Source organism: Myotis brandtii, unplaced genomic scaffold (genome assembly GCF_000412655.1).
Source record: "Myotis brandtii unplaced genomic scaffold, ASM41265v1 scaffold125, whole genome shotgun sequence".
In the NCBI taxonomy this organism is placed as follows: Eukaryota; Metazoa; Chordata; class Mammalia; order Chiroptera; family Vespertilionidae; genus Myotis; species Myotis brandtii.
The window spans coordinates 13,715,551-13,726,907 of NW_005354385.1; the positions used below are offsets into that span (position 1 = coordinate 13,715,551).

At 32.8% G+C, this 11,357-nt stretch overlaps 1 protein-coding gene across 1 annotated transcript in view; it reads left to right on the forward strand.

Moving 5' to 3' along the window:
• PSMD14 (proteasome 26S subunit, non-ATPase 14) overlaps window positions 1-11,357 on the forward strand; it is an 83,197-nt gene that overhangs the window by 40,027 nt on the left and 31,813 nt on the right. The window contains exons 3-6 of the mRNA XM_014534127.1: window positions 878-949; window positions 1,157-1,276; window positions 4,113-4,183; window positions 5,197-5,347. Of these exons, the coding sequence (XP_014389613.1) occupies window positions 878-949; window positions 1,157-1,276; window positions 4,113-4,183; window positions 5,197-5,347 (414 nt within the window). The remainder of the gene's footprint in view (window positions 1-877; window positions 950-1,156; window positions 1,277-4,112; window positions 4,184-5,196; window positions 5,348-11,357) is intronic.

Here is an 11,357-nt window from a genome sequence, read left to right on the forward strand (position 1 = left end):
GGGGGGGGGGGTAGAGAGGGTCAATGGGGGGAAAAGGGGAACATCTATAATACTTTCAACAATAAAAATAAATTTTAAAAAATTTCTATGTGCGGAATTATATTTATAAGATTGTAGTCATCTTGAGGGTAAGGACTATATATAAATTACTTTGTACCACAGAATGTTATAGTAAAAGAGGTTTGTTGCTTTTGATGAAGATAGAATCCTTAGGGGGAAACAGTACCTTCCTTAGCCTGTAATACTAAGATTAATATTTGTTTTAAAAGTAGCGGTCAGGATTTGAAAGTATTTTCTTGTTAGCTACACCAGGCTCCATTTGTTCACACCTGGGGTTTACTGTGTTAAATTTGTTGTATGGGAGGAGGGGAACAACTTCATCAGGTGAAGTATAGAGTATGTTGTTCACAGCTCTTTCAACTAGGGATTAGAAGTCTTTTGTCCCCCTCGCCCCCCCCCCCACTGTATCTACTATTTTCAAAGAAATCCCATAGCCCTAATCTACATGCTGAAAATCAAGCTCAGAGAATTTGCTGTTCACATTGATCCTTCAGTTAATCATGCTAGTCTGACAGCATTTTGCATTCACATTGGTGAGAAACATGACTAATTGGTGCATTACAGTTATTTTGGAGTGGAGATAGATTAGCATTGCTGAAAGATTTAAGCTTTATGTCCATTAGACCTTTGCCTTAGTACTAAGTTTGATCTGTTTTCTACAGGTTTGATATCCAAAACTTGTTTTGATTATTTGTGTTGTACCTGAATAAAAGGATACTTGACATATTTTCCCAAAACTCTTAAAACCAATCAAGTTGTAACTTTACTTTTAAACTCATAAAGTCTGTGTGTTTATAATTGATATGCTTGTTTCTAGGGGCCACCTACAGATGCTCCTGCAGTGGACACAGCAGAACAAGTCTATATCTCTTCCCTGGCACTGTTAAAAGTAAGTGCTGAATGGAGTAATTTGCTTTAAGAGAGCTCTGTATCTTTTACTTTGGAATACTTGTCATCTTAATCCTCTCAGACAAACTATTGTTTTAGCTACATCAATAAAATAGAGTGTTTTATTTCCACTGAAACTAAATTAGGTTCTTAATTTAAAAAGAATAAAGATCTCAAAGCTTTGTGTCCACATATCTTTCTCTTACAGATGTTAAAACATGGTCGTGCTGGAGTTCCAATGGAAGTTATGGGTCTGATGCTTGGAGAATTTGTTGACGATTACACCGTCAGAGTGATTGATGTGTTTGCTATGCCACAGTCAGGAACAGTGAGTACTTTTATGGTTGCCTGCTGCAAGTAAATGTGTTTCTTTTCTCTTTACTTTTCCTATGCAAAATAATATTCATCATATTATATTTTCCTGATAGGAAAAATTCATCATAAGATTGAAAATTCATCATAAGATTTTCCTATGCCAAAGAACATTCATCATATTCTATTTTCTCTTCCTGATGGGAAAAATTCATAAGATTAAAATTCATCATAAATTAACTTTGTTGAATTAAATGATTGTATTGAATTAAATGATTTATATTTTAAGTGCATCTGTAAACTGAATGATGCTAACATTAAATCCCTTTACTCATACATTCAGCTTAAACTAGCATAGCATACTGGGTTTATTATAAATTAGTCACTCTCAAATAGTAGGATATCAGTTTGATTAGTTTGAACACTTGTTTCAAAAGATTTCAGACTCTTAATGAGATTTTCATTTACATACATTATCTAGTCCTCATGTTTTGTTCCCATTGTTTTTGAAATATGACCCTTTTTTAAATGTTTCATATATGGCGATAAATGACTCTTAAACTTTTCCTATTCAAAATGTTAAGTTAAAAAACAATTTATGGTAAACTTTGGTCTTTTTGCCTATCATGGTAATTTGTTTATATAAGAAACAGAATTCATACAGATTTGAAAGTCATCTACTATTTAGAATTTGTACTCTCTGGAACAATTTTTTTTTGTTTTTTATTTTGTTTAGTGCATTGGACTTGTGTAGATAGGTGTGTATTTTGATTTAAAGAAATTGGCCAAAAGACTATAACTGTTCTACCTACTTTCCAAAAAAAACAACATACATATCCTTCTCATCTGTTTGCCTAGAAAAATATAATATGTGTATTTTTTATGATGGATGTTTTTCTTATTGGACCTTATAAAATATCCAGGTTAAAGAAATTGTTTTCATAAAGCTGTTTGCTCTGTTTGAGGCTCTTTACTCTAAGTATGTTTTGATAAAATAGATGCTAGAGAAAAACAATTTTCATTTTTAAATATTGCAATATGGGTGTGTGTGTGTGTGTGTGTGTTTAATAAGTATTTTAAATGGACTAGTTGCTACAGAATGCAGTTTATTTGTAAACAAAGCAAAATATAGAAAAACATGAAATGAGGTAAACCAGGGGTCCTCAAACTTTTTAAACAGGGGGCCAGTTCACTGTCCCTCAGACCGTTGGAGGGCCGGACTATAGTTTAAAAAAAACTATGAACAAATTCCTATGCACACTGCACATATCTTATTTTGAAGTAAAAAAACAAAACGGGAACAAATACAATTATTTGTATTTGCATGTGGCCCGTGGGCTGTAGTTTGAGGACCCCTGAGGTAAACTAATTTGGATCTGCCGATTTTCCATTATATTTATTTTGTACATTGGACATAGAGAAATACACTACGTATTGACTAAAGATTTAGATTTGAAATTAGACTATTATTTATATCTGTCTTTTCATGTCAGAATATATGAAACACATAAAATTAACTGTTTTTATCTGTAACATGTGATTCTTACATGCTTATTCATTATAAAGGGATCTTAAGCTTTAATATTCTGTATAAGTGTTTGTTTGGCAATATAAAATAGAAGATTTTGAACCCCATGTGTAATCTGTGCTGAATTTGAAAGTTTTTCTTCTGGTCCAAGAGTTAGCTAACTTCTGTAAAGACATGTGTCTCTGCCTCCTATTCGTGTGTGTGTGTGTGTGTGTGTGTGTGTGTGTGTGTGTGTGTGTGTTTCTTGTGTTTTGTTTTTTTAACACTCTTTTAAAAATGTAAAAAAAACCACCTTTTTTATTCTGTAGGTAGTAGCAGATTGGATACCCCTGTTCTTGAGTATGCACTCTCAATTAGATTCAAAATACTGTTTGGTTGGAAGGAAGTGTTTATGTTAACTGGTTTGTTTAAGTAGATCAGACTTAAATTCCTGAAGTTAGAAGAAAGCCTTTTGCGAGCTATAATGGCAGTGATCTATCGCTGAGGAGATGATATAAATGCCTGTGATAGTTTAGGTTGTGAAATTTTCTTTTGGTTGAACTAGCAATATAATGCAGCTTTTTAAAGACTTGGTTATAGATTGTCTCTAGTGGGAAATTTTTGTGTGAATACTTTTATACTTTAGGTAATATTCAAAAGTATATTAATTCCCTCCAACTACCTAATCTACCAAGTTGTCCTAACTGAAGCACTAAACTTCCTCTTTTTCCAACCCACCCACCCCCAAAACAACTCTGTGAAATGAAAAAATTACTTTCTTTCTTCAAAGTGTTTACATTGCTGGGAAAATAATTGAAACTTGATTATTATAATAGCTGAATAATTGTAGAACTTTGAATGCGATGCTTAAAAGTTATCAAAGGATGGCAGCATTAGGAAGTATGCTTTCTAATAGGTCTCACCAAAAAATAGTTAATTCAATTATTTGGTGTTTCTCACACACACACACAATCAGAGAGAGAGAGAGAGAGAGAGAGAGAGAGAGAGAGAGAGAGAGAGAGAGAGAGAACACACGCCATGGCCATAAACTCTTAAAGGAACCTGAAAAAGATGGTCTCTACTATAATTGAAAATTACCTTAATTAAGTCTTAACTAAGAAGTTTGGTAGTTGGTGATTTTAGGAGCTTTATTGATGTAAGATTTATAATTGAATGAGCAGGTATCAAATAAGGGTTTCAAAACTTATAAAATTATTTTGATATCTCAAAATAATATATCTAGGTTTTCTTGGGTAGCTTTTTGTTAATTTACATTGTAATATGTGGGGGGTTTTCCCCCCCTGTAATTATAAAAGCTATTTATTTTTCTTCCTTTTTAAACCAGGGTGTTAGTGTGGAGGCAGTTGATCCAGTATTCCAAGCCAAAATGCTGGATATGCTGAAGCAGACAGGAAGGTAAGTATTTTAAATGATCATATAAAGGAATAATGGCAAATATTTTCAGAAACATATCTCAGAATTTTGGATGTTTATGAATATCATTCCTAGGGAGGGAAAAAGCCATGTAGTTAATGTAAAAGCATCACTGTCAGTGCTAGGCACCACCCATCTAGTCTCTCATTCATCTAGAATCAAAGAAATTTGCCAATCAGAAAACTGCTTCATGATAAAATTCTCAACCATCACATAGTAAGCTTGTGCTGTAGCTTCCCTCTGGTTAGCATATGGAGTTACTCTCTAGTTACTGATAATTGAAAGAGAGTTTATGTTCCATTGTATTTGAGAGTTGCAACCAAATAATATTCTGAATATTTAATTATATTTGTAGGCATATGAGTTTTAAAGACAGGGCAAATAGAATCTAAATATTCTTCGAGTTATTCCCCCCCCCCCCCCCCCCCCCCATTAAACCTCTTAATAGTTGTCATTCTCTTGCTCAAATTCTTCTACTGTGTGGAGAAAACTTCAAAATTAATGTTAGCAAAAGGCTCAGCAGCTGAGCAGATCAGTGCAAATTGGTTTTTGACTGAGTTCCTAGTTCTACTGCTGGTTTAATTGATATTTAATCCTTTCACAACAGTGGATCCTGGTGTCCATTGTTAAAAATATACTGTGCCTGAAAAATCCAACTCCCAGAGCTAAGGAGTTAAAGAGTAGATATTTACTTGAATGCTGAAAGGGTAAAAACTGGCTCTGAGAAAGTGTGGTAACAAGGTGAAAAACTGAAAGCCTTATCTACCACTGCTAATGTGCATCTCTTAATGATAGCACTCCTTTATCACACTTACTCATTTCCATGTTTTCTGGATAATGTGGTGTATGATACCAGTGTTTCTAATGGTGCTTTTTCACACCTGTGTGTTTATCATCTCTTCTTAATTTATACCCTGTTAGTGTGCTGTTTCTTTTCATATCATAAATGTATTCCTTGTTCTGTTCTGAACAGCTGAATGCCCTCTTTGTTTCAGACCGGAGATGGTTGTTGGTTGGTATCACAGTCACCCTGGCTTTGGTTGTTGGCTTTCTGGTGTGGATATCAACACGCAGCAGAGCTTTGAAGCCTTGTCGGAGAGAGCTGTGGCAGTGGTTGTGGATCCCATTCAGAGTGTAAAAGGAAAGGTAGAGTAGATTCTGTCTTTATTAGCATCTACTGCCACATTCTGTTTGCAGCCACATTAAATAAAAATCTGTATTTTTTAAAGCAGAATTCTTAATTACACAAAACCCCCGACTGGTTATTTAAAAAAGAAAAAAAAAGGACTGTACAAGTTTATATGTGTGTCTTGGTATTATTTAGAGATTTGTTTCTACTTTAATCAGCTATTGTCTAATCATGAATGTTTATCTTTAAATTTTTTATTTCATAGGTTTAGGAATGTTAAACCATGCTAAAAGCCTGCTATACACACTTCATGAATATTTTAATAAACAGTACTCTTCCTTTCTTTATTTAAAAATGGAGAATTTGGGATTGGCACATTTAAAAAATCTAGTTAAAGAGCTCTGTTTTACAGATATTGTGCAGGACATATTCTGGAGTTGTATGTTCCAAATATTTTAGACAATGAAAACTTGCCCCAAAGACTTGGTAACAATCATTCCCATTTTTGGAGTGAGGACCCAGATGAATAATTAAATATGCTAAATGATTCTGAAAAGAGATTAACTTGCAAAGCATATTGGGTTATAGTTGTTCTTTGTCGAAATCTTTTGTTCTTGTTTAGTTCTTTTTTTTCTTTTTTTTTCGTTTGTTCTTTCTTTTTTTTTTTTTCTTTCTTTCTAGCCCCATATGCCATTTTCCTATTTCCTGCCTCATGACAGCAGGGAGTAGCTCTATTATCACCTTCACAGAGCTGTCTGCAAATGTGAGAGGCAATTCGATTTTGCTCAACCACAGGGAGAGTGGATTAGAAAAACTACAGAACATACAGAAATTGGCTAGGTGGTTACTGCTTTAAAATACTGCTGAGGTGTCTTGTTTGAGCATGTACTTCCATTGTAGTGTAGAATAATTGTTATAATAAAATCATAATACATTTATGGGATCCTTTTTATGCAGCTTTTACAAATTATTTTTAGAGCACTTAAAAGTAAATATTAGCTTGCTATCTATTAGACCTGGAGTTTGATAGTACTGCAGATTACATTAACATCTGCTCACCAGCCCAAACAAACTAAATCTGGCTGTTAAAATGTGGAGTTTTTATCATGAATTTGAAGTTAAACACTTGCTGACATCATATTATTATGATGAATAAAATTGAGGTCTTCTCTAAATCATGATCCTATTAGATGTGATTTAGGTTTTCAGAAGCAAAAACTAGCCATAAAACCAATAATAATAGCTGATATACTAGGCAATTCAGTATAGGTAACTTCAGATGCTTGCTATGTACCAGTATTTCAATTTATTTACTTTTTTTTTTTTTTACTAAGTATGTTGTTACTTAAATAATATATCTATATCTAAAAGGAATGAAAAATCCTTGATTTTTGTTTTCAGTTTTTTGAATTAAAGTACAGTATAATACTATTTAAGTTTAATTTTCTGATAACATACCTTTTTGGCAACTCATTTAAGTAATGATTCTTATTTTAGAAATGTAACAACAGAATTATCAGATTAAGTTTCTCTACCACAATATTTAAAAATAATAATTGAAGCTTTAATTTTAAATATAATTAGAGTTTTATTTTGTATTATTGTGACAGACAATTTTATGATACTGGTTTATGTGATGGTGGCCACTTTGAAAAGGAAAATATAAGCTTAAATACAATAAAAGAAAGCATTCTCAAAATAGATTGTAAATAAATGAATATGTATTTTATTTTTGGTTATCTTGCATATAGTTTTTTTAAATGGCAGTTTTAGGTTCTAAACCAGTTTTAAGTATCATACAATGTTGGAATTTGCATTGCTTGTTTATAATTAATCATAATTCATATTAGAAGAATGTGTTGCATTTAAAAATACTGGTATCACATGACTGCTGTCATGGGGTAAAATGTAGTAGTTAAAAATATCTAAAATTATGAAATAACAAGTATTACTGTCTAATTTTGTCATAAAATAGGTTTGAAAAATTTTTGTATTAGTATAAGTATGTATCATTGATGATTCACATCACTTGTTATACCTAACATAGATTTTCATAATTTTATTACCTGAAATAAAGATTTAGTTCTTTGTTAAGAACTAAAGTAACTTCATCTATAACAGTGGTTCTCAACCTGTGGGCTGCGACCCCTTTGGGGGTCGAATGACCCTTTCTCAGGGGTCGCCTAAATACATCCTGCATATCACATATTTACATTACGATTCATAACAGTAGCGAAATTACAGTTATGAAGTAGCAATGAAATTAATTTTATGGTTGGGGGTCACCACAACATGAGGAACTGTATTAAAGGGTCGTGGCATTAGGAAGGTTGAGAACCACTGATCTATAAGGTTCTGAATATGGTTATAATGTATGATTCTCAGTGTCAAGACCTCTCGAAACTATGAACCAAATTAAATGCTAGTACATCCATGGCCAGTGTTCCTAGTTGAAGCATTAAACTTAAGAATATAAACTTGTAAAAACTGAATAACATTAGACTCTGCCTTCTTCTTCCTTGCACTTGCTTTCTCAAAGCTGTCAAAATATTTAATAAGGCAATGAGTAGATCAAGAGTTAAAAATGGCAGTCTATATGTAAACGATTTAAATTCGGTTTCTGTTAACTAAATACCTCTTTCCTATATATTTTTATATTTCTATTTTTATAAATCCTAATATTATCTGTTTTTGAGTGATAAGCATGGATTCTTTCTTTGTAATCACAATTCATAATTATTACTACTTTAGAGAACTCATTTTCTTATCAGGATTCCTGTCAGTAAAATGTTCATATGTTACCTGCTAACTCCTGTTTGTGTCTGTTCTTTATCTTAAAAACATTAAAAAGAACACAAAACACTAATAACCTTTTAGTCCAAATACATCTCTATTTCCTTGAAAATATTTTATTTAATATAATCAGAAATACTCAATGGACTTTTAAAAATAAATGTTTCTATTGACTTTCAGAGAGAGAGAGAGAGAGAGAGAGAGAGAGAAGACAGAAGAGAGAAGAGAAGAGAGATTGGCTGCCTCCTGCATGCTCCCTACCAGGGATAGAGTCCACAAACTCAGACATGTGCCCTGACCAGGAATTGAACCAGCAACCTTTTGGTGCACAGGACAATGGTCAACCAACTGAGCCACACCAGCCATGTCTCAATAGACTTTTAAAAATGTAATATTTATCTAGTTGCAGATCAGCTCATCTGTAGGTATTTCTTAAGTAAATCTGATATACCTGTATGCTAATAATTCTGGGGTACCACATAAAGAAAAAATGGTCTTTGTCTCTGAGAAAATGAGTCATATGCATTTGGTATTATTTGTGAGCCAGATAATATGCCATTTATATGCTGATAATCCTACATTGCGTACTGATAGAATACAAATTATACTGATACTGCTTTGTTTCTGTAAATTAAGTATTAAATTGGTTACTAGGGACAGATATAATTCAATAAATACTTACGTGGAACCCTGTATGTACCAGTATATAAAAAAGTATTTGTATAGCAAGCATAGTAAATACAGATTAAATTAAAAGAAGGAAGAAATGGGTATAAGATGCACAAAGTAGATGAAATTTGGACTGAGCTTTGAGGGATGGACAGGACATCACTCAGAAAAGAAGAGTTTGTACCTGTGGGGAAGAAGGTAGGAACAATACCATTCTAGGTGGTACTTACCTTTGTTAATTCTGCTTTCACAGATGCATTAGAATATAAAGTAAATAGTTTATAGTTTTTGTTGTTCTTTTTTAAATTAATGTTTTTACAAAAAAAAAAATGGGGCTCTGAAAAGTAAATACAAATATAGGAGAAAAGAATTAGGGGATGAATGTTATAAGAACTTAACTTTTATCTGCAGATATTTAGAAGGTTATGCCTTTTTCAGGACAAGGGGGCAAATATTTACCAAGACATTTTGTATTGGAAAGTTTTAAGATGGTGGAGATTTTAAACTACTCAACTAATAGTTTTGTTTTAGCTTGTTATTATTTTAAAAAATGTCATAGAGGCAGGGAGGACATAGAGTAATGAAGAGCACAGGCTCTGGGATCAGACCTACATTAGAATTCCATTTTTATATCTTCTTTACAGCATGACCTTGAGCAAGTTACCTAATTTTCTTGAGCTTCAGATTTTTTCATCTATAAAATAGGGATTTTAGTGACTATCATAATATTGTGAATATTATGAAATGACATATGCTTGATTAGTGTACACATGCCATACATAATAGGAGGTGTGCAATAAATGGTACTTTATTCTAAAGATTAAAGTAATTGTTACTTAAAAGAATTAACAACAAGCATATTTAAAAATGTGAATATCTCTGAAAGTTTTGTTAAGAATAAGTCTATAAATTAATTACTAACTTGCTCACTTTAGGAAGATGAAGGTAATGAAAACTTTCCATTCCATAAAAGAAATGCAAACTTTCCCTTGTATTTTCTATATCCTGATGAATTTAGGAATGCTCTTCTGATTCAGCTACTTTTTATTGAGCAATTACTATTTTCCAGCATATTTCTCTGGGGCATGCTGATGAAGAGGAAAATGAATACATTACATTAAAATTCTGGCCTTTGAAGTAATTAAATGTATTACACTTAAAACCATTTTGTGTTTTGGAGCCTCTTTTGGGATAAAAACGTTTTCATGTCTTGGAATGTATATATTGTCTGGCAAAAGTAGTTTTTTTTGTTTTGTTTTGTTATTTTTTAAGTAGTTTTTTCAATAAATTTTTATAAAATAAAATCAAGGAATGGATGTGTCATTGGTCACTGTTATCAGTTTGGCTTTCAGCATATAAAAAACTGCAGTTTTATGAGTTTTAGTAAGTAATTTTTATATGTTAGAGGAGTCATAGAGTCATTTATTAAATGTGTGAATTGACAAGCTCAGTGAGGCAACATGTTCACAAACCTTAGCCTTGATGAATTTGTGTGTAATCAGAGCTAGAGTTCAAGTTTACCATGTCATTTGTCTTTTAAAGGTAGTGCAAGATATTTAGAATAGTTGTTATTCATAAGACTTTCTTTTACTCTCTTTTGATTATTATCCCTTAAGGATCAGTGAGAGCTGGATAATCCTAATCTCAAATTGTACATACACACCTTTTCTTTATCTCATTTTCCAGATTGAAAGAGAAAAATAGAAAATAGGACACATAAAAATTCTATTTCCACTTTTAATATAGCTCTGAGCATACCCACCCAACTCTTGGGACAAGTTTATTTACTATTGTATCTTTTGTTTGCTTTCTGTTTTGCACTTTTGTTATCAAATTGAAGTTTTTTAATAATATTAGATTTAGTCTGTGACGATAGCTAAGAAAATACTATAGGTACTAATGTACCTATACTACACCTGACAGACAAATGTAATGGTTTATAACATTTAGCTAATATAATCAGAAATTGTCTGTTGGAATGTTAAAGCAATTTTTTTTTAAAATTCTAACAAGCATAAATCTTATATAAATCTAACAGTTCTTAGTGTTCCGTTATCTATAAGAATATTATCTACTCACTCTTTTGCTTCTGTAATGCTTTTCATTCTCCAGTCTAATCCCTGGTCATTCATTCAACAGACACTTATTGACTACTACTGTATACCAGTTATACACTGGAGACAAGAGTAACATCTATTCCCTGTACCAGCCTGTTTGTACCAGCAAAGGGAAACATGACTTGGTTTAAAAGGCCTTTTCATAACCTATATATATATATTATTTGTTTAAGATATTCAAACGATTTGACATTAGTTCTTATTAAGTACGAGAGGCCTAGTGCACGAATTCATGCACGAGTGGGGTCCAGCCGGCTCACCGGATCAGGTCGGGGGGGGAGGGGCCATGCGCAGCCCCACCCCCTGGTCAAACTCCTGGTGGAGGGGACAATTTGCATATTAGCCTTTTATTATATAGGACTAGCGGCCCGGTGCACAAAAATTTGTGCACTCGGGGGGGTGGGGAGGGGGGTCCCCCAGCCCGGCCTGTGCCCTCTCGCAGTCTGGG